The following is a 23496-nucleotide window of genomic DNA, read 5'->3' as shown; positions in this document are numbered from 1 at the left end:
TTATAAAATGATAAAAATATCCTGCGATTTCTATCGACGGTCGCTGCACCTTTGTCGAAGCTTGCGGTCGTCGGCGATCGGTGACGACGGTGGCTGGCGACTGGTGGCGGCGGCGGCCGACGGCGTGACTAGGGGTATATTCGACATTCAAATTTTAATTAAACAGTGACCTCGTAATATAATTGGATTACATAGTATTTACTTTGTAATCTAAATTACAAAAATTCACTATCATTTATAATCGAGATTACATTACATTACAGGTTTAAAGATTACAAGACAAATTACAACCTATCAAACATAGTCTAAGTAGCGGCGAAGCTGCGATGGGTCATGAGGTTGTGTTTACTGGGAGCATAAAGCTTATTCTACAAATTTATGATTTTACGTCCCAGCCATTCCGCCGCAGCACCGGAGGAAGTCGTCGGAAGCGCAGCCTAAGGATCACAATTCAAGTAGGTGAACTGATCCAATGGCGGCGCCACCTGCGACAGCCTCGAGTAGTCCCCGGAGACTTCCGGACCCGGCGGCAGAGAGGATTGGCGGCGGAGGACGGCTCGCTCGGGGAAGTTGAGCTTGGCGCGGCTGCCGCGAAAGCGGAGGGCGGCCCGGTCGTAGGCGCGCGCCGCTTCCTCCGCCGTCTCGAAGGTGCCGAGCCACACGCGCGCCGCCTTGCTTGGGTCGCGGATCTCCGCCGCCCACTTTCCCCACCGCCGCTGCCGGACTCCGCGGAACTTCGCCGGCGCCGCCGTCGGCGGCTGTAAATGCGGCTGCTCCGTCTCTGCGGTCGTTTAATCAGCGGACTGAGCGAACAGAGGAAGAATCAAACCAAAAAACCATAACTCAATCGAATCACCTGCAACGGCATGCGACCCAGTCGCCCTCTCACGAGGCGGCGCCGCCGCCGCCCTCGCCCTCTTCATCCCGCTCCCGCCGTCGCCACCACCACAGCCACCGTCCCGAGACAGCAAAGAAGAATACTCACGCAGGCACACCGGCAGAGGCGGAGGCCTGCGCTCGCCGGCAATGACGCTGGCCAGCGTCGTCACCATGGCCGAGTTCTCCGACACCAACATCTCCTGCGTCATCAGGAGCGCCACTTTCTCGGCCATTGCGCCGGTCGACGACGCCACGAAGCGATTTCAAGCGGTGGTTTCCCCCCTCTCTTTTGGTGTGAAAACACGTCACGAAGATATAAAAGACTCGAACTGGATTAGGTTGACATTTTGGCAACGTGGCAGCCTTTTTTTAGCGTGTTCAAATTGTACTTCATGCACGAGCGGTCGTTGGTAGTAAACGCGACCAAATCGGTTCCCACTTCCGTATTTACTTGGACGGTCATCAACGTTTCTTTTCATTTTTCATGTACGAAAATGGTTTGTTTGTTTGCGTGTGTGTGTGTGTTATTTTTACCTAATCATGTTTGTTCAATGATTTAATTATGTTAATGTCATTAACCGTATTAATTAAACAATAAAATGATATTAATTCCTTGGAAACTTTCCGATCGTGAGCGAGGTTTATCAAGTTTCAACTTCAAAATCGACATGCTCCGGTCTTTTAACTAGGGAATAAAGTCCACGTGTCTTAATTAGTAATTAAACTAAACAAGTGTATCAAGCTAAAGTATTTATTATATTGAAGATTAGATTATATTATAATTGTAATGTAGACAAATACGGTCCAAATGAAGTTTTCTTTTCACACCACTTGTTTACTTGGAGAGAAAAAATAAGGAAAATAGTAAGAGAATATAGATTTGAAAAATTGTGATTTACTTCGTCATTTTTATATAATCTAGGAAACAAATGGTCTTTTCCTTTAGTTTGCCTACCAAATGAGTTAGCTTATACACAATTACTTAAAGATATTCGTCCTGATATTCTATCGTTACATCACAAATTTGGGTTTAAAGACGATGAGATCAAAATATATATCTCTTTCACTATTATTGTTAATTTTACTCGTCCATGTATAGAACTATTAGATAGATTGACTGTCAAAAATTCATCATCTGAAGTAGACTGTAGATTAGACAAATCAACACATCAAAAATTTTAAAAAATATATATATAATTCTCAACCCTCGAACCAACTCTATCTCGCCCCACCGTAACCTATCAAGATCTTCAACTTGTGCAGATTGACCCGTTAAGGTATGCCTTTAACCTAAGTTATTTAGCGGGATGGATCAATCCAACAAGTTTAACTTAACTCTATCTGTGGACCAAAATTTTTTGATCAATGGAGTAAAAAAATAATCTCAGTAATTTCATATTTCTTTCCATCTCTAGTTTCTTCCTTTCTTCCTCCCTCAAGTTTCTCTCCTCCCAAGTAAGCAGGGGAACTTGTTTCCATCAGTCAATGATTAATGGCTAAATTAAATGATCATTCTCCCAGTTAACAATAGGCCCCCCATAAATTATTATATGTCAAATTTCCCCATGTTTTCCTTGTAACACCTGGTCAAACCTCGTCACCTTCCTTTTGAAATAATATTTTTATTTTGTCACAACAAGTCTTATTTTATCCCCAAATCGTCCTCGGCAAACTTTTTTTTTCCCGTCAATCCAAAATTATTAATTTCAAAATGGATGGATACACACACGATCAACACATGTCCGTGCTCTTTCCCGAATGGATGGGTGTTTCTATCATGAAAAAAAAAAAATTCTAGTGTTGAATGTCAAATTCCACACATTTTAGATTTGAAAGCTGGCTACTTATTCTAGAATAATAGGAAAAAGAATAAAAAAACAAAAGGAACTTTCTGCTCCTGCAATGCCGGAACAAAGTTGTTATTTAAAAAAAAATAATTGATTGTATTCTTACAATTCTTGGAAAATATTCTCTTTTTTTTTTTTTTTTAAATAATTTAGATATTTGGATTTCCCTAGATTAATCTCGAAGGTAGATGATTTTTTTTTTTAATTCGTCTAGATTCATGTAGCTGCTGATTGTGTTTTCGTATCGGGTCGGATGTTTAGATTTCGCGAGATTAATCTTTAAAGTCCTACGCTTGCGTGGCCCCTGCCATCTCCGCCTCATCATCCAGATCACTACTTATACACACTCAGAAATAGACCATCTTATTCAAAATATTCATGGCACATGGTGGAAACAAACACTCCAAAGTAATTATTGATAAAAAAGTAATAGTGATGGATGGAATGAATCAATGTTACCAGATGGTCAACAAAGTGGAAGCTCCGTTTAGAACTTCCTGCAAAACACAAGTTTCAAAGATTCCTAACTTTTGACAAACTTCTGGATTTGATGAAGAGAAAGACAAGCAATTCCAGCCACATTGTGTAAAGTTGATAGAAGAGAAAACGCCTCATCTTGAAAGGAATACTTTTGAGCTGGATTGTACAATTTATCTGCCTTTAAGAAACTTTTAACCTCTTTCCAGCTTTACCTTTTTAGAGTCTATTTATCTAATAAAGAGAGAAAAAGATAGTAGATTGAATCTATTGTCCACAGGCTGTATTACATTAAGTTATTCAGCTTTGTTCATTTTGACTAACTGAAATATCTTGATTCCTGAAATTTTTACAAGTAAATAGTGAGCAGAGGCTCATTTTTATCTCGACTCATAACCTTCTACTTCTATGAAATGGCGATTCTACCTTGAGCACAAATCAATGACACCACAAATTCAATGGTCGATGTTCTAAAAGATGGAGATGATTTTGAAGCTTAAGGACTCCTTTTGAAAAGAACCTTAAGTTGTGAGCATGAAGTGAAATTTTTGATACAAAATTAACAGAATAGTATAAAACAATGATTTCTGGTACAAATTAATCGACATCATGCCTGAAGAGTCGGGTATCTCTAATTCAGCCTGGTCTTTCAAATACAAAATTTTTGAGACGTAATGATGCTTCTTCATTTGTTGCTGCAGTGTAAACAACACTTTTTTGAGGAGCTGCAATGGCAAGCCCTGCAGCAGAACTGAATTGGTGCTCCAGGACTGGTGGTGGTTTCGGCCTTCTCAAACCGATCCACAATGCGAACAGCAGTGTTTTAATGAGTTTACAGCGGTCAGAAAGTTCATCGATGTTGAAGCCCTTCGATTGCTGTCTTCCATTGCCATGCCCGGTCTTTTGGATCCTCGAAAGAAATCACTTTTCTTGGCTGAAACCAATGTCAAATTAGAATCAGGAATGGAATGGAATATGTGAACAGTGCCTCAAAAATGCTAGATGGAGAATCATACTGTGCATATCTTGAAATGCGACGAATTTGCTACTTGGACATTGAGTTCGCTTGGCTTGTCAGACCAAATTATGCTTGTTTTGGCTGTCATTTTTGAGGGGTCGACGAAGAGCAACCTGGGCTTGTCGGTAAGGATGAATTGCACTTTCTTGTTACTGAACTTTTGAATTTTCTTCAGCTTTGAAATCATGACAATAGCCTCACCGGACTCCAGAAACTCTTGCCTGACATCCACAATTTAGAATACATCAGTAATGAACTCATGAATCTTTCTAAATGGCATAAAGAGCGACTGAATGAGAACTGAGGAATTAACAACGCATACAGTGCATTAAGCTGAATGTTTCAAAAATTTCAGAATTTTAAATCAGCCAAAGATAAGCAAAGTAAAGATTACTTCAAAAAAATATTAAAAAACCACATAACTGTTATTTGCTGAACAAATTTCTAGATATTGATATATGACTGATTAGTGATGTCGTGAGCTTGAGATTAGAATTTGATACCATCTTGAATCAAAGGAGTCAATTGAAGCTAGTGAAGAAATAGACAGCACTTCAGAAGATGATGCGGGACAAGCATTTGCATCTGGTATGTCATGATGGTAAGTGGCATCACCTCCAACGTGCATAAGACTCCATGGATTATCATGAGTATTGTAGTCCACACTGACCTGAAAGAAAACAATTAGCTGAGTATGTGATGCTTGACAAGAAATTAAAGTATTCATAGAAAAATAACAAATGGAGTTAGGTTATTACATCCTGAACTGGAGCTAGTCTTGGTGGTGGTGGTGTCTTCCATATATTCTTCCAATCAATTCCTTTGAAAAAAGAATGCTTTTTCATAGAAGCATAACCATCAGGCCCAGCACCTAGTCTTTTGCTGGGATCTGTATCCTGCAACAAGGAAGCCATACGGGTTGAAACAATAGAACGACTTGGAATTCAGGTGTCCGCAAACTGCAGCAATCACTAGAATTTTTTGCAACTAAAAAAAAAGAACTAGTGTAATTTTGCAAAACCTCTTAAAAATGGAAACGCAGAATTCACTAACCATATTAAGCAATTTTAGAGTAGCATCTGCCATCAGGTAACATTCATCAAAAGAATTAGTGCAGACATCATACTAACAATAGATGATACAAAAAAGTGAGAAGTGTTTTATAGATATCTTACAAGTGATATTAGCATGTAATATTTTGGCATTATTTGATAAAATTGTCTTCTTTTGAATATTATTTTTTATATGTTTTTTTTAATGTACTACTTATCTAGCTCGTAGATAGGGGCGTAAACGAGCCAAACCGCTTGTGAGTTATTCGGGTCTTGGCTCGAAAAAAAGTTCGTTCGATTAAGTTAACGAGCCAAACTCGAGCCTGATTTCAAGCTCAAAAATATTATCGAGCCGAGCTCAAGCTTAACAGTATTTGGTTCATGAGCTTGTGAACATGTTTGTTTATAGGTTCGCGAACATATTTATTAAGAGGCTCACGAACATATTCGTTAAGAGGCTCGTTTATATATATATATATATATATATATATATATATATATATATATATATATATATATATATATATATATCACATAAATAATAAATATAATAATATATTATTAATTATTATAGCTAATTATCTTAAACGAGCTCAAACTAAGCTCGTTTAATTTTTAAATGAGCAAATTAAATGAGCTTTTTTTGAGCTGAACTCGAGTTATTTAATTTTATTACGAGCGGAGCTCGAGCTTAAGAACTAAAGCTCAAATCAAACTTGAGCCGAGCTCGAGCTTAGGGATAACAAGCCGAGTAACTCGAGCCTCTTATTGTTCAGCTCAGCTTAGCTCGTTTACAACCCTACTCGTAGATCTTGCACCAAGATTGTACATAGAGATTATATTCCATAATTATGAAACTTGTTAACCTACACCACGATTTATCAAAGATTCATTAAGACTGAAGATCTCTGAATTGGAGCAGAATTGGAGCAACTCTGAATTGGATAGACCGACACAATTTGTTTAATGATTGGGTGAAATCCTGTTTCATGAGCATCATGTAGGGAATTAGTTAACTAAACAAACCTGTAAGAGAAACTTGGATATAACCAAATATGAATTCTCATGCCATGCTACTGCAGATTAATCCAGTGACCTAAAGCTCGATCATAACCTTGTTTGAGGCTATTTATTCTTTAATAGTGTTTTTATTTTAAGTCACCCAGCCTATGCCCTTGCCATGTTCCAACCGTAGCACAAATGCCATTCCACATTCTAGTCCATATTCATCCTGTAACAAATTATCGTCCTATTTCAATTCCCCTTCACCTAGACCAATATGGAAGGACACTATGTCAACTATTTTCATAAAAGATCCTCTTGTCCCTAAGTAAAGAACCTAAACTTGCCTTCTAATTTTCCATTCATCTTGTATAACATAGATCAGAAAAGTATGGGGAAATTTTCAATCTGTTGCACAAGATGGCCACCACCATAAACTTGATAAGCTTAAAGGGCAACAAGGAACTATTTGGCCATTTTAACACCAAAAAAATTCTTAAAACATGTGTCTCCGCAATGGCTTGTGTTTGAAACACAACTAGTCTGTTTAAAATAGCTTATACATTATTGTAGCAAAAGGTGATTACGCTCACCCCCGGACGCAGCTCACAACTCGTCACCAGGTTATGTGAAGGGAGGTAAATCACGAGATTAGCTTATAACCGAACGCCATTTTTTTTTTTTTTTTTTTTTTTTGGGGGGGGGGGGGGGGGGGGGGGTGGATGAGGGCATGAAATTGATCCCTTGCCCCATTGTAGTAAGTCTGTCACCCTCTAGCCAACTACCCATCCCGTGGGGACAAAATAGCTCATACACTATGTTCAATATTGTGGTTGCATCCCTATGCTATACCATAAAACTTAAAACTTGAAGCTCAATATCCAGTCTTTCCAATCTCATCCAACTGAGGGAGTACAATAAACTTTGTTTCCCTTCACCAGAGTTTAACATTGAAATCTTCTTTTAATTTCTATGAGATGATTACAAAGAATGTTTCCCAAGACCAATCAATTTTGCTTTGATGTTAAAAAATGAGAGAGAAGCTCCAGATAAGCCTAGTGATTGCTAGGCTACCATATAATCCAAGCCAGACAAAACAAGTATAGAAAAATTTGAGCTACCAATAGAGGACTAATAGGATGTTACACGTAAAATTATTATCAAGTAATGATAAAGATTACCAAAATTAGTTTAGGTACCACAAGAAGCTAAAAGGGCAATGAATTAATACCACCGTAAAAGGAATACAGAAAAGGATAATGATTGATAGTGGCATGAAGGACTTCCTGTAGATTTAGTGTTGCTTACCAATAATTTATCAATGAGGTCTCTTGCTTCATGTGAAAAGTACTCTGGAAATTTAAGGTTTCTTGCTATAATTCTTTGGAAAATAAGCCATTCACTAGCATCTTTAAAGGGAGATGAACCAGAAAGCATCTGATATATGGTGCATCCAAGGGCCCAAAGATCATTTCTGGTAGAAGCTAACATCAATCAGAGAATATTGCAACAGGATTTGTGAAAAAATTAGCATTATGAGTCATCGTGGCATAAATTTCTCCTTTAAAACAGATAATTCACAATCACTTTCAAATTTCTAAGTAACATGCTTCCAATAAATGGTTACCACACCAGGGCTTTTACAAATTGTTGTGTTCAGCCTTTAGAGAAGTTACATATGGACGCTATTGTTTGGCTAGATATTCTAACATAGTATGTTTGTAATCAAGATTAACATGAAGCAATCCCTCGGGGAAGTTGCTTTTTCTTTAATTCAGAATTTTGTCACTGAGGTCTTTGAAGCATCTCCAATATCACGCATTGATAGCACACTTAGAAAATCCAATGGATATCAAAAATACCTAAAGGGAAAAGACTATATTTCCAGAACTACAACCATCTTTCTTCCAATCACAGCAATTTGTGGTTGTCAGAACAAGGCCTATATAAATCAGCATTCAGATATATATGTATATTAGAAAAACTGATCTTGATGATGGTGGTTAGATAAATACGCATATTAGAAAGACTGAGATGATAGTGGGTCCTGATGACACACATAAGATCAGGTATTTATCTTTATTTTTTGCAATGTTACAAATTTTACTAATAAGCATCAAATTACGAGCAATGGCAATTTCCTTAGTGTTACAGTTTGTATGTATTATCAATCTACTATTAAACCTAATGATTGAAAAAGAAGGCCTTAAAATATCTGAGCAAATAGTTGACCAAATGCAAGAAACCAGAAATTCATTTTGTACCTAATAGAAATATGAGTTTTATAAGCAAATGTGGCCCATCATTCAAACTAAAATCTATATCTGCTTCCAACATTTTACTAATAGCATATCAACCAGAAAGGGTATACCAATCTCATGTTGCCCTTATCTTCAGAATCACTGGAGCAGCATGTACCAGACTTTAGACCAATATAATAGATTCATTAAGCTTGTATGGGTAAATCATTTTAAGCCTTCCTCTAATAATACTTTGTTGGTAGATATCAATTGGCCTTCTTGAAGTTTAGAAGGATTCATTGACTTATGACAGTAGACCAAAATCTCCACCACTACTACTTTACAAGTCGATTTTGCATTGCACTAAAACTTGATTCCATTACTCTCTATGATACTGTTCCTTATACTAACTCTTGTATTATACAGGGTGTAGTCGAAGTTGGCATCATCTGTTGAGAAACATCTATCTACTGATAAATGTGTTAACTTAATTGCCAACCTAGAGTACGGATTTAGAGCAGAGGCTAAGACTAGATGAATGCCTCTTCTTATACCTGTTTCTTATGATTATCGATCTACTTCACAAAATGCTAAAATGTGTTCCACACCATGCTTATTGCTGGATTGATAGGGGACATATTGGAAGCTAGGCCATGTTAGTTCAATACTTTAATATACAGAAATTACTATTTCCTTGCTAATATTAGCCAATCAACCTTCACACTAATTCTCTTTGAGATAGATGTATTATATGATCTTTATTAACAACTAACAAGACTAAACTGTAGCTCTGATCAGTTGCAAATTTCTTTGTATGGCAACTAACGGCCTACAGACTGCTTAGCTGATACAAGTAAAGTCTAGAGAACAATTTGCTAACACAGGAAAAGCATGGGCAAATTGAAATGTTCAGTTAAAGATAAGAAAAACGAATAATATTCTAGATGAGCCAATTTATATATTGCAGTATTTGTTTAATGCCTAATACACAATTAAGTTGCTTATATTTTTCCACATGTATATGTTATGTATACATGAATGCATGACCATACAGAAGACACATGGATGGAGACACAATAGGTAGTTAAAAACTTTATCAATTTTACTAAGATTTAATGAGACGATTTTTCTAGTTAGAAAATAATTCTCCTTACCCAAAAGTTGCAGGAGAAGAATTAAGAACCTCTGGAGGGATATATGCAGCCGTTCCAACAAAAGTACAAGCCTTTTCATCTAAAATATGATTGTGAAGATTAAAGTTTATGGTTTTTCTTTGAGAGAGAATATCATGCTCGCAACTTAATCATACTTGCTGAATTTGGAAGAACAGTTATCTGACTCTCTCTGGTTGGCTTCACACTACCAAAGTCAGCAATTTTAATGTGCCCATCAGATGTCAGTAATAAGTTCTCTGGCTGCAAGAAACGAATACAGAAAAGCAATTTTTCAAAACAGAACCAAGGTAGATTCACATCTGTTACTTACCTTAATATCCCGATGAATTAATCCCATGCTATGAATATATTCCAAAGCATCAATGACTTCAGCAGCATAAAAGCAAGCCTCCTTCTCAGTTAGACGGCCTCTCTGCAGTCGTCCCAATGAAATATTATGAAAATGAAAGCATAAGAACATAATGAGAAAAAAATGCAGTCACTCAGAATTACCCTAGTTATTTGATCAAATAACTCTCCTCCTTCGCAACATTCAAGTGCCATGTCTTCAAAGTAACACAGTGTCAAAAATCTTATCAACCAACTTTCAAGGAATACACAGATTATAAAAAAAAACAGGTCTCAGTGAAATCTAAATAGTTTCTATGAGAAATATAAACTTACAAAGAGAGTAAGCATCTTGGAATGTAAAACACAGACTGATTATCCCAGGATGATCTAACTGATCTAGAACTATACGCTCCATCTTTACATAAGATACTTTATTTTCTTTTGCAATGAACTTCTTGTCCATAATTTTTAAAGCATAAATATTTCCTGTGTCCTTTTTCTTTGCTCTGATTACCTGTGGTCGAAGAATAAACCATCAATATAACCACCTCAACCACTGTTACCGAATTTTTTTTTAAAAAAAAAAGTAAAGGCATAAAGATTAAGGTAATGCCCTCCCGGATATAACTTCATAGTAAAGACTGAAAAAAATAAAATTGAACATTATACTAATATGTAGCTTAAATGTGCCCTAATATGTAGCTTAAATGTATACAGGGCCATCGGCGGAGTAAACTGAATACAAAATACATGTCCTAAATCCCCTTCATGCTGCTTGCCACATGAATATTATGATTTCTCCAACTTGTTATACACAAGATAAAAAGTCATAAATATTGACACGGTGGATGAGAGCTTTGAATATCTAATACAGAAGGAGGCTTAATCGGTGTTTTAAAACAACATCTTATCCTTAGCTACCTTAACTCCTAAAATTAAGATAGAACACGAATCTAAAGTTTATGGAGATGGGAAAAATCTTTAATGAGTTCTGAATGAGAGGTAGATTATGTTTTAACTATCTGCTCATAAGGTATAAAGGAGAAAATATATGAAACGAATAAGTTAAAGTGTGGTATTACTCCAAGAGACAATGAAATGATGTTAGAAAAGAAACGAGCAGAGTTTGAGACATCCATTCAGGTCAAAAGAAAGAGAATACTAGAAGAAATAAAGTAGGATCCGGGGGTAAACGCCAACTACTACTACGGTACTAAATGGGGGCAGATCTAATAACACAAGACTAGTTGGAAGAGTAAAAGACCTTACCTTTGAGTAGGATCCGGTACCCAGGAGCTTCCCCAGCTCGAAGTCATTGACTGTGAACTGTTCTTGCGGCGCCCTGAAGGTAATGCTATTGGTCCTTTGCACCGCCTTGCTCCCAACCCCTCCAAGCTCTGGCTGTTGCAACTGAAGCTTCGTCTCGAAGTCTCTCTCCATCTCCATTCTCCTCAACACCACCACAAAAACCGCCTCCACTATCTACCCACCGATCTGCATCCTTTCCTCTCGGGGCGAGCGACGCAGGGCCCGTTACGGCCGCCGAGGGCGGGGGGCGGTCAACGAGGACCTGCGAATCATTTCTTAGACCACCTTTGCCAACTCCGCCGCTGAACAAAGGGCAAAAAAGTGAGGTTTTCGCCTGCTACGGCCGCAGCCTTAAACCGAATCTCTAGACGCCCCCGAGGAGATTGCTGGTAAAAAATCTCAACCTTTGTTCAGTTTGGCCAGAGATTGCAATTTCTGATCTCTGTTTATCAGTTTATCTAAAAACAAGGATTTGAAGAAGGAAGAAAGCTGGGTAATTTGGCGAAAGATGAATCGAGTTAGAACACGACGAGAAGAGGAAATGATGACGGGAAACATTTGTTTTGTGGTATATTATTATTATTATTATTATTACTACCCTTTTATTTATTATAATATTAATAAATTAAGATTTTTTTTTAAAAAAAAAACAAATTTAAGCTTAAAAATATTTAAAGGATAATTTACTCCTAAAAATATTAAAAGAAATATTGCTATTTTTATTTTAAAAATATCTTTATTTTAGTAAAATTATAGTGATTTTTTTTTTTAATGTCAAAACTACTAATATAGAATAAAATTGTTGTATTATATATGAACTGTTATTACATTAAAACCCCTTTAAATTAAAGTTGTTCCAATTTAATTAAAATTGTTTTAATTTATCAAATTTTAAATTAAATTAATTATAATTCCAAATAATTTAACAAAAAATGTTATGCTAAACTAAAATAAAGATATCTTTATAATAAAAGATATAAAAAAGTATAATATTAAATAGTTTAACCAAATAGTTTTTTTTAACTTAAAACTACTATGCTAGAATTAAAATAAAAATATTTTCAAGATAAAAATATATAAAAGCAGGAGGAGAAACCTTTTGATAAAAATAAAAGAAAGATATCATTTTAATTTTTTATTAAAGGAAAGAAAGCATATATAATATAACTAAATACCTATGGGTTGACAAAGTAAACATTATTTTAGATTTCAGAATTGAACAGACTCAATTCATTACCTCTCCACCAGAGATTAAACCGAATCGCCGTACAAATACTAGAATAGAATAGATGAACGTTGTGAATCACGACCCAGATGAACATAAGCAAGCATGATCTATAAGATAATAGATTTTCAAGTGCAAACCGTCTTCCTACGCAGAAAAAATGAACATTTGAAGCCCAAGTCAGAGACCAAATGCAATTCTCTGCACGAAATCTGGTCTTCTTTTGCTAGGCATTCGAAGAAGACCAGTGATCTGTAGTTCTATAACCGCGCTGCAAAACCTTGCTTGTATTGAAGCTTCACTTTCTGAAGCAAGTCTTGCTTTCTTTGACACTGGCGAACGGCATTTCAAATTATTACGACCACGCAAAACTGTTTCCCTGAAAGCATGATACCAATCCCGGAGATTGATAAGATCACCATATTCTTGAGCCAGATTGTACATAACTGATGAATCGTGCATAGTTGGTGACAATGCATTGTCACTACTGCTGCAGCAACTGCACCTAATATAAGAGTTAGACTTCAGAAGATTGACCTGAATTTCTCTTCTTGGATTGCCAATTAAAGCTGTTCGTAGAGTACCAACATCTCTAAAACAAACAACTTCATGAAAACGTCTACTCTCGACTGGTATCAAAAACTTCCTGACCATGTCATCTAATAAAGCAGCTGCTTTATCATTCCCCGAGAAGGATGTCTTTCCCACACCTGAAGGATTCTTCATCCTATGGCAATCAACCTGTTTTCCTTGGAAGTCTGTGCAACTCTTAGTAGATTGTACCATCAAATGGAGTTCTTGGATTTTGCTATGAATCTCGTCCATTTCCTCAGTGTGGATACTCCATAAGTCAAGCACCTTAGATAGAGATGCTACAGGTAGTTCTCTTACTGTGTGTATTAATTGAGAAATAGAATGTCCATTAAAAGCTAACCTCCCATCAATCAGATTCTTGCTATTGGATGAAACTCTACCCAATTTATTGTTTGAAGACCTCAGCCTGCTCAGTCTTAAGTCGGTAGCTTCACAGAAAATATCTAGCAGTTGCATTTTCTTTAGCTTTCCAACCTCATATAAACACAGGATAACTGAAGCCCAATTCTTCAGAAGCCTCCTAAGCTCAGATAACCCTGCTGCGAGGTCATCACTGCTGCTCTTACTATCTTTTTCTCTTTTACAGGACGGAAGATCAAAAGCATGCGTAAGAACAGACACAGGCAGTAAATTGCACTTTCCAAGCAAGGAAACCTCATAATTTATGTCAAGCATGTGAACAACCAAAAAACTCATAGTCTCCATAGAGAAGTGTTTAGCGCAAGCAAGCTTTAGAGCCTTTATAAAGGAAGTGATTGTCGCATCATGTCCAAGGAAATAATTCCTTAGAAAGACTGTAACTTCATGGCCAATGGTGAACCCGCAGCACGATTTTACAAGGACAGCTTCCACTAAAGCATTCATTCTTTGGAAGGGGGATGCTAATGTGAACTCACAAGGTTGCAAGTGCTGCAGAGCATCTGAAGGAAGAAACTTCCTAGCAGTGTTAGAAGAGGCTACTCCCATTACAAATATGACAGGAAGCTTGCTCACCCAGTCACTGAGCATCCTTATGAAATCGGCAAGTACTAAGCCACTGCATCGCTCCATGTCATCGATTGCAATTATGATTGGGTGATCATAATTGTCCGGCTCAGAGTACCAAGAGAATAGTACAGAGAAATCAGCCACATCAGGAGTCATCATAACTAATTGCCTCAGCAAACTTCTTAAACAACCAGCAATACCATATTTAGCAGAGAAATCGAGTGCTGAGAGGTTAGCAACGTGGAAGCCCATAGATTTCAAGTAGTCTCTAAGCTCTTGGAAAGTCAGCAGATAATCAACAAATTCAGCATTCTCTGTAAGCATAGTTTGATTAGCACTCAACAATAGAGGGTGAAAAAAAGGAACCAAAATAATGAGCACTTACTTGTTAACAACATTGCAGTAGGTATCTGTTTGCAGATGACATCGTTTCCAAGTGGATAGTGGCTATGAATTTCAAGTGCACTGGTAAGGTAGCAGGACTTGATGATTGAAAATGATTCGAGAACCCATTTGTGCACTTCATCAAACACGCTGACATTGATTTGCCTCAGAACCTCATTAATGGTAGAATCGATCTTAGACCATACTGTGTTGAATGCGTCGAGGCGTAACTGCTCGTAGATCGCATGATTTGGTCCGACTGCCAACTTGTCCGCCGACGTCGGCGAAGAAGTAGATAGATCAATCTTTCTCTTAGCCGATGCAGGAACTTTCTTCTCGGGGTTACGTGACAATGCTTTATGGAGAACGAAGAAAGGCTGGAGATCGTCTCCAGTAGCAGGCGCGGCGGTGTTGATGGACGGTGAGGGGGGAGGATCGGAAGTAGCCGATGATGGCATGGCGGCGAGGGGAGATGCCAGTGGAGGTGGAGATAACAATGGAAGGATACCCTAGAAAAACAGCGCCAGAGTCTAATCTTTGCAAGAGAACAAGTAGTCGCCTGAGTCAACGAGGCCGGAGAAGAGTCGATGACCTCTCCGGCACTAGGGATGTTCTTCGGCGGAGGAGAAGCCTAGCCGAGATGTGGAGTCGACGCTAGTAACTGTGCGGAGATGTGGTTTCTATCGCTGCGGCGAGGAATTAGGGCAAGGAAAAGGAAAGGGCGCGCGCGTCGTGGGGGAGGGCGGCAAGGGACAATCAAACGCTATTATATCTTTTTTTTTTTCTGGAAAAACAAAATCATTTTTGCCACGTACTTTTCCCGGATATATATATTTTTCCCCCAACGATCGGCAGTAGGATATTTAAATTATAACTCAGTTAAGAATTTTTTTTCTTTAAATGAAGTGTGCACCAAGGGACATTGGATTTTTGGACTACTATATCCTAAGATTATGATATAGTCGAAGGATGTCTAGTTGTAATCCAAATATTTATGGTTCGATTCTCAGTTACGATGTATTTGTAGAAACTTTTCCTCCAAATAAGACTAATCAAGGGATGTTTGGCTTTTGGGCTGCTTGTCCAAGTGCTTCCTGATTTATCCCAGCAGTCGGTGGAAAACTTCTATAAGGTCGGGTCAGTCATTCCAGGTTCGATGTTACCTAACCTCGTTAATCATTTTTTTGGCCAGTGCGTGGCATGTCCGAGCATGTCCTCTCGGGGTGGTGCGATGGTTAAGACATGAGGTGTTGTCATATTAGGTCATGGGGTTGAAACTCGGCGTGTCCGAGCATACATTTCCCTATACATTTGCCACTGCACTAATGGTTCATAACCACTCGTAATTTATCTCCTTTATGTTGGCCTAGGGACGAATTGACGGGGGTGCTGGGTGTGATGAATCGTCTTTTGTCACATTTGGCCAATGCGTGGCAGAACTTGCTATAATGGGCAGAGATCGATTCTTGGTAAAGCTGAACAAACAATCCTCCCCCGTAGTGGTCAACTACAACTTCTCGATTTACCTCCTCACAAATAGTCGTGGGGTTGATTGTGTGGAGCCAGTGGGTGGCAGATTATACCTTTTTGCTACAATTTGACTAGTGCAAGGCAGAGTTGCTATCATAGATGGTTGTGGGATTCGAATCTCGACAAAGTCGAGGAAAAAAGCCCTCCCCGCACTGGCCAACTACAACTTCCTAATTTACATCCTCACAAATTATTATGGGGCCGACCCTATGGGGTTGTTAGGGTGGCAGATTCCGCTACCATTTGCTACAACATCTTCTTTTTTTTTTTTTTTTTTTTTTTTTGCGATACAACAATTGATCCTCTAGGGCATAGTCGAGCGGATTTCACTTTTATTTTATAGAATTTTCTACAACAATTGACACTGAGGAATTACCCTCTTATGTGACAATTAACTTTAGTTTCCTAATTTTCACTCCCTTCCAATGGTGTGGGACAGTCGTTGGGAGGGGGGGGGGGGGGGGCCAGGGTGACAGATTTCTTTTTTTTTTTTTTTAACATAATTTGCTACAACAATTGAGGCCTCCAGAGCATAGCCGGGTTGGTTATCACATGACAGGTTTTACAAAATTAAGCAAAGATCGAATCATAGTAAAGATCGAGGAATTACCCTCCCATGTGATGACTAACTTTGATTTTCTAATTTACTCCCTCATAATGGTGGGGGAAGGGAGTGCAAGATGATAAATTTTACCTTTACAGAAATTGCTACAACAATTGAGCCCCCAGGAAATAGCCGAGTTGGTTATCATATGATATATTTGCAGAATTGAGAACGGGTCTAATCTGGGTAAAGACTGAGAAATTACTCTCCTATGTGATAACTAGTTTCAGTTGTATGATTTACTCCCTCCCAATGGTGCGTGAGTATGCGGAGAAGTCTCTTACAATCATTAGAAGTACATAAAATGTAAAATGAATAAAGAATTTGAAGTACAGAAGTATTGTGTTGAATCTTGAGCACTAGGGCTCCTTTTATAGGCTCACTAGTCGAAGTGACCATTTGATGATGTGGCCCGATCCGGGCGTCCCCAGCTGGTCGCCCAGTTGGTCATCTCAATCCACTTCGCAATAGTAAAGGGATAAGTATTTATCAACTTTCAAATGCTTGGACCGTTTCTGGATGCTCGGACCACTGCTGACGTGGACCTAAAGTTGATCCACTGTGACGAGACGCCCATTAGACACCAAAGTGGTCTGGGCGCCTGGACTTGGTCCGAATGCCCAAATAAGGTCAACTAAGGTTGACTTTGTCCGATCTTTCACTCCGGTTACTTGGGTGATTTTTCAATCATCTAGAATTGAGCTCACCCAAACCCAACTCCAGCCATTTCTCCTTGAGCAGACTTTCGCTCTAGCTTCTCGTTTCTCGGAAGCGCCACACTTATCCTTTTCGCTCCATCAGCGCACTCTTTCGCAACTTCTCATCCCTCGAATGAATTGAGCCCGTCGACTCGATTCCCGTATCATCCTTCTCGTCCACCACTTCTTCCGCTCGACTTCTTGCGTTCCTAAACTCCTGCACACTCAGATGCAAGATATCAAACACAAACAGGACTTAACTTGGTTGACCACATCAAAACTATCTCGAGGTACACTTAATCTCCCCCTTTTGATATGCATCAACCCGAGTTAAAGTTAGGGTTAAAACAAAATGCAATATTATAAATAAGTGAAAAAAATTCAACGACACTAATTATTTTACAAATAAGTATAGAAATAAATTTTCAATTATCCCACCTCTCCCTTAACTTATACCTATTTACCCCCCTTGATCATATAAAAAAATAGGAATAAAATAAAATAAATAGTTAGAAAAATTTGGAAAAAATTCTAGGGCTACATAACAAGAATTACTAGTAGGATAATATTTTCCAGAAATAATTTTTAAAAATATTCTACTTTTATTAATTAATTTTCTATTTTGATAAAAATAATTTAAAAATTACTCTTCGATTTTAAAAAATCTAGATTATTAGAAACAATTTTACATAAAGATAATATTTAATCTAACAGAAATAATTTATTTTAGTAGAGTAACCTAATTTTAGAAAATAAATCTTTAAATGTATATTTTCAACTCTAAAAATTCTGCTAATTTTCCTGGATATATAAAACAGATAGTTTAATAGCAGAAAAATTAAATTTTCTAAGTTTCTATTTTCTTAAATTTTTAATATTAAAAATTAATTTTTTAGAAAATAATTTATAAAATTTTTATTATTTATCAGAAAATTCTGAATAAAATTTCCCTAAACAAAAACACTATTATTATATTAGTTTACAAGTTTTGAATAGAAAATTCAATTAGAAGTTTATTAAAAAAATTCTAAGTCAAATAATTTCTATCGTAAAAAAATTGTGAATTCAATCTAAAAAGGATTTTGGAACCCAATAAAAGTTCATATATACCAGATTCACTAGAAAATTTAGTAGTACATAATTCCTAGGGATTTTTCTTATTTGTCTCTTATGATTTCTAATGTACCAGTTAATTCTACTATAATTTCTAAATATTGATCTTTGAAAAACATTTGAACATGTATAGTCATTTTCCAGTTTCTTTATTTGTGCCTTTAGTTTTCTATTTTCTATTTTTAAATTATCATATATTGTTAAAATATATGATTTTGCTAAGTTTAATTTTAGATTAGCATTTTCATTTTCTAATTTTAGCATGTTTTTGGAAACTATTTTAATAAATTTAAAAGATTCTTCAAGAAGCAAGACTCATACCTCACTTACCTCGTGGTCTGATGCTTCGTCTTCATTGTTGTTTTTTTCTAAAGATCCTCCCCCTTTGTCGATGCTCATTTTAAGAAACTTTCGTCGTTCCTCTGGTGGTCTGCCATCAGGGCCAATCCGTTGTACTCTTCATACTCTGATTCCGATGACGACGAGTCATCCCATGTCACCTTCAGGGTCTTATGCTTCGATCTTGTTAGTTTTTTTGCTCTTGTCTTTCTCTTTCTTCTTTAATTTAGGGTTGTCACCCTTGATGTGCTTTTCTTCTTGATAGTTATAGCATCGAACTTTCTTTTGCTCCGAAGGTGCTCCTTCTCCTGTGACTTATTAAATTTATTAGCTTTAAGAAATTTACTAAAATTTCTTACCATTAAGGTCACCTCATCTTCGTCGATTGGTGCTTTGAAGTCTGGATCATCCGCTCTTGCCTTCAGGGAAATTGTTTGACTTGACTCTTTCTTTAATTTTGCACATCTAGATTCATGAAGTTATAAAGTTGAAAACAAACTTTCTAATGAACTTACCTCTAGATACTTAGAAATGTAGTAGGAGTCAATTATGGGCGTCCATTCTTGTGTTCTAGGGAAAGCATTCAAAGCATACCTTAGTGAATATGAGTTTATTACCTTTTCTCTGAGATTCGTGAGTCCGGTGATCAGCTCCTTTAGTTTGACGAGCAGTTACGCTGCTAACTCTCCTTTCAGCCGGAGATTCGTCAGTTGGTTCTGGAGCAGGTCCCGTCTCGCGAGCTTTGCTTCAGACGTTCCTTCGTGTAGCTCCAGGGATTTCTCCCAAAGTTTCTTTGCTGATTCGTAAGCATTGATCCCGTTGACTTCTTGATGTGGCAGCACGCTTAGCAGGTGGAATTCGACTCGTCCATTTATCACAAAGTCCGCTTGCTCCTTCTTTGATGCCTTGTGTCTAAGTATGCAGGAACTTAGAAGCACAAGAAGTCAAACCGAAAACACAGCCAACGAGAAAGATGACATGGGAAAGGAGCTGACGAGCTCGGTACATCTGAGGGACGAGATACTGCGAAAGAGTACACCAGCGGATGAAAAAGATGTACGCAACATTTAAGGGACGAGAAGCCGGGAAGGAAGCTTGTTTGAAGCGAAAGTCGGAGTTGGGTTCAGGTGAGCTCCACTCCGATTAGCCGGAGCATCACCCACGTGAAGAGATCAGCTAAGGAGCTTCTCTACCTTATGGAAGGCGCCTTCTATGGCTTGGAAGGTGCCTTCGATGAACAATGTGAAGGATTCTTCCAGCCCATAGAAGGCATCTTCCAGCCCATAGAAGGCGCCTTCCAGTGATCGTTAGTGAAGATAGAGTTTTATCTTTGATGGATAAAACTTATCTGATGGAAGGCGCCTTGGACCATCTTGGAGGCGCATTCTAGCCTCGGATAGAATTTTCCAGAAGCTAAAAAAAGACCCTTGGAGCTAGAAAATAATCAACAACTGAACTACAACTTGTGTATTCACTTCCTAGTTTTTTTCTTAACTTTTAAAGAGTGTAAGAGACTTCTCCACCTTCAACAAAGGAGAATTTTAGTGCGCTTCTATTTGCCTTGGATTAATAATCACCTACATTGTAATAAAGTCATTCCTGAGCCTTTTTTCATTAATTGTTCAGTTTTATTATTCTATTTATTTTAGTTGTGTTAGTCTAATCAAATCAAAAGAACGAGAAAAAGTTTTTTTTATAGGCAATTCACTTCCCTCTTGTCGACCCCCGCTGCACCAACAGAACTCCCTCTCGAACTTCGACGGGTAGATACTTAGGTCCAGTCATCGTCTTGTTTGCTTTGGTCGGCAGTTAGTCCTTTTGAAGCTCCCTCACTCTGATACCAATTTTTGATCCCGTGTGGTAGACAAGAGGGAGGGAGGGAGGGGGGGGGGGTGAATTGCTTGAAATTATAAACGCACCCTTCTCAAAGCTTTTGACTTAAGTTATACAAACACTTTAATAAACAAAACTAAATTGCATAAAAATAAAAGAGGCTACCAGATTTTACTTGGTTACAACCGGGGAGATTATTAATTCAAAGCGTTAAAAACACTAACAAAATTCTCCTTTTGTTATAGGCGGAGAAGCATCTTACAAGCATTGGAAGTACATAAAATGCAAACTGAATAAAGAATTCGAAGTACAGAAGTGTTGTGTTGAATCTTGAGCACCAGAGCTCCTTTTATAGGCTCACTGGTCGAAGTGACCGTTTGACGACGCAGTGCGATCCTAGCACCCAAACCCAATCTGGGCACCCCCAGCTATGTTGGTGCAGGGAGCACCAGATGATCGAACCTGAATTTTGATTATGTCAAAGAGTTCAAAGTTAAGTTGTCTTGTGGTCTAACATGTTTGAATGAGTTTGAAGGAAAGCCCTAAGTGTACTTATGCAAAAGTCCTAGCTGCAGTTAGGCAGGTGGAAAACCCTAGGGGGCGGTAACCCTAGGTGCTAGTGTTGGTTGCTACTCGGAAAACCTAATGGTTCCACTGTACAAAAAAATTTGTACAAAGGTCTGAACCTTTCCTAGCTACCATGTGTTCTTTTAAATTAAACTTGGATCGCCTGCGGAACTTAACACGTTTGATCCAAAGTTTAATTTACTTGTTCTTTTAGGTTTAGACTTGGATCTCCTACGGAACTTAACACGTTCGATCCAAATCACCTAGGTTATTAATTCCATTAAATATTAATTTCCAGAATTAGCTTCCAGGACTGCATGGCGAGGCACATGACCTTCTTGGATATGGGAACAACCACCACCGCCTAGGCAAAGCCTTTTAAGGAAAGCTAATATTTAATTTCCTTAAATAACTTTAGGTCAACCAAAAAGAACAATCAAATCACAAGGAAAAGAAAAATAAAAGAACACAACATCAAAAACTAATTCGAAATACTAGAATCGCATGTCTCTTGTATTTGGTATTTTTACATGAAGATAAAACTAGTATGATGCGGAAATTAAATACTAGTATACCTTTTCTTTTGCAAACAAAAACCTCTAGGTCTTCTACCGTATTCCTCTTCTAATCCCGGACGTTGTGTGAGCAACGATCTTCCGAGACGAGAACTACCAAGGCACCTTCTTCTTCCTTCCTTCAAGTTTCGGCCAAGCATATCTTCTAAAAGATGAAGAACTTTTTTCCACCAACCAAGCTCCAAGGGATGCAAGCTTTCTCTCCTTCTTGCTCAAGCTAGATCTGACCACCTCCTCCAAGCTCCAAGAGATAAAGGATTTCGGCCACACAAGAGGAAGAGAGAAAAGGAGAAGGGCCAGCCACACCAAGGAAGAAAAGAGGGAGAAAATAGAATAAAGTCGTTAGCCATGAAGCTTCCTCTACCCCCTCTTTTATAATCCTTGGTCTTGGGAAATAAGGAAAATTTAATAAAAACTTCCTTAATTCTTTTTCCATTGAAAAGGAAAATTTATTTAATTAAAAATAATTTTCTTCTCATCAATTATAATGGCCGGCCATATTAAAGCTACAAACAAGGAGAGTTTTAATTAATTAAAACTTCCTAATTTGTCTCCGGAAATTTAAAAAAAAAATCTCCAATAATTTTCATCCCTTCATGATTGGTTAATAAAAAGGAAATTTTATAAATTAAAATCTTTCTTTTTAACATGTGGATAAAAAGAAAGTTATCTTTTAAAAAATTAAAATCTCTTTTAATCTACAAATAAGAAAAGATATCAAATCTTTTCTTAATCTTTTGTAGAAACTTATAAAAGAGAATATTTAATTTTTTAAACTCTCTTTTAAATCATGAACATGGTTAAAAAAGGAAAGTTTTCTTAAAATTTAAAATCCACCTTTTCAACAAATAAGGAAAGATTTCAAATTTTAAACTCTCTTTTAAACATGTCGATGATTTACAAATAAGGAAAGTTTTTAACAAAAAATTAAAACCATCCTTTTAATCTACAAATAAGGAAAGAGATTAATCTCTTCTCTTAATCTTTTGTAGAAAGCTATAAAAGGACATTTTTAATTTTTTAAACTCTCTTTTAAAAACATGATATCCACATAAGAAATAATTTTAATAAAAATCCTTTTTAATATTCTAGTGGCCGACCACCTAAGCTTGGGACCCAAGCTTTGGCCGGCCACCAACTTGGCTCATCCACTTGGTCTTGGCCGGCCCTAGCTTGGGTTCCAAGCTAACTTGGCCGGCCCCATTGGATGGGTAAGAAGATGGGTATGTGGTGGGTATAAATCTCTATATACAAGAGGTTACGATAGGGACCGAGAGGAGGAATTGGTTTTTGTCTCCCGATGAAATTAAGCTTCCCGTGTTCGCCTCGAACACACAACTTAATTTCATCAATAATAATTCATTCCACTAAAGAACTATTATTGAACTACCGCACCAATCCCAAATTACATTTTGGGCTCCTTCTTATTATGAGTGTGTTAGTCTCCCTGTGTTTAAGATAATGAATGTCCACTAATTAAATGAGTTACTGACAACTCACTTAATTAATATCTTAGTCCAAGAGTAGTACCACTCAACCTTATCGTCATGTCGGACTAAGTCCACCTGCAGGGTTTAACATGACAATCCTTATGAGCTCATCTTGGGGACATTATCAACCTAGATTACTAGGACACAGTTTCCTTCTATAATCAACAACACACACTATAAGTGATATCATTTCCCAACTTATCGGGCTTATTGATTTATCGAACTAAAT

At 37.5% G+C, this 23496-nt stretch overlaps 3 protein-coding genes across 3 annotated transcripts; all 3 read right to left on the bottom strand.

The window, feature by feature from the left end:
* Positions 1 to 320: 320 nt before the first annotated feature.
* LOC121987846 (ethylene-responsive transcription factor RAP2-6-like) lies at positions 321 to 1154 on the bottom strand. Its single transcript, XM_042541566.1, has 2 exons — positions 857 to 1154; positions 321 to 781 (listed from the first exon to the last, which is right to left on the bottom strand). Exons 1-2 carry the CDS (start codon positions 1110 to 1112, stop codon positions 438 to 440), a joined length of 600 nt encoding a protein of 199 aa, XP_042397500.1. The 5' UTR covers positions 1113 to 1154; the 3' UTR covers positions 321 to 437.
* A 2578-nt stretch (positions 1155 to 3732) lies between these two features.
* On the bottom strand, positions 3733 to 11893 carry LOC121985874 (3-phosphoinositide-dependent protein kinase 2-like). Its single transcript, XM_042539576.1, has 11 exons — positions 11290 to 11893; positions 10354 to 10534; positions 10183 to 10235; positions 10001 to 10102; positions 9825 to 9930; positions 9670 to 9748; positions 7584 to 7749; positions 4980 to 5117; positions 4725 to 4891; positions 4220 to 4442; positions 3733 to 4137 (listed from the first exon to the last, which is right to left on the bottom strand). Exons 1-11 carry the CDS (start codon positions 11464 to 11466, stop codon positions 4054 to 4056), a joined length of 1476 nt encoding a protein of 491 aa, XP_042395510.1. The 5' UTR covers positions 11467 to 11893; the 3' UTR covers positions 3733 to 4053.
* Positions 11894 to 12510: 617 nt separating this feature from the next.
* LOC121985873 (origin of replication complex subunit 3-like) lies at positions 12511 to 15253 on the bottom strand. The gene is made up of 2 exons (XM_042539575.1): positions 14520 to 15253; positions 12511 to 14448 (listed from the first exon to the last, which is right to left on the bottom strand). The coding sequence occupies exons 1-2, from the start codon at positions 14974 to 14976 to the stop codon at positions 12734 to 12736; spliced, it is 2172 nt and encodes a 723-aa protein (XP_042395509.1). The 5' UTR covers positions 14977 to 15253; the 3' UTR covers positions 12511 to 12733.
* Between the last annotated feature and the right edge of the window lie 8243 nt (positions 15254 to 23496).

This window comes from Zingiber officinale, chromosome 5B (assembly GCF_018446385.1).
Source record: "Zingiber officinale cultivar Zhangliang chromosome 5B, Zo_v1.1, whole genome shotgun sequence".
NCBI classification, from domain to species: domain Eukaryota; kingdom Viridiplantae; phylum Streptophyta; class Magnoliopsida; order Zingiberales; family Zingiberaceae; genus Zingiber; species Zingiber officinale.
Note: the sequence above shows the minus strand (reverse complement) of the source record. Positions and strands in the feature narration are given on the sequence as shown.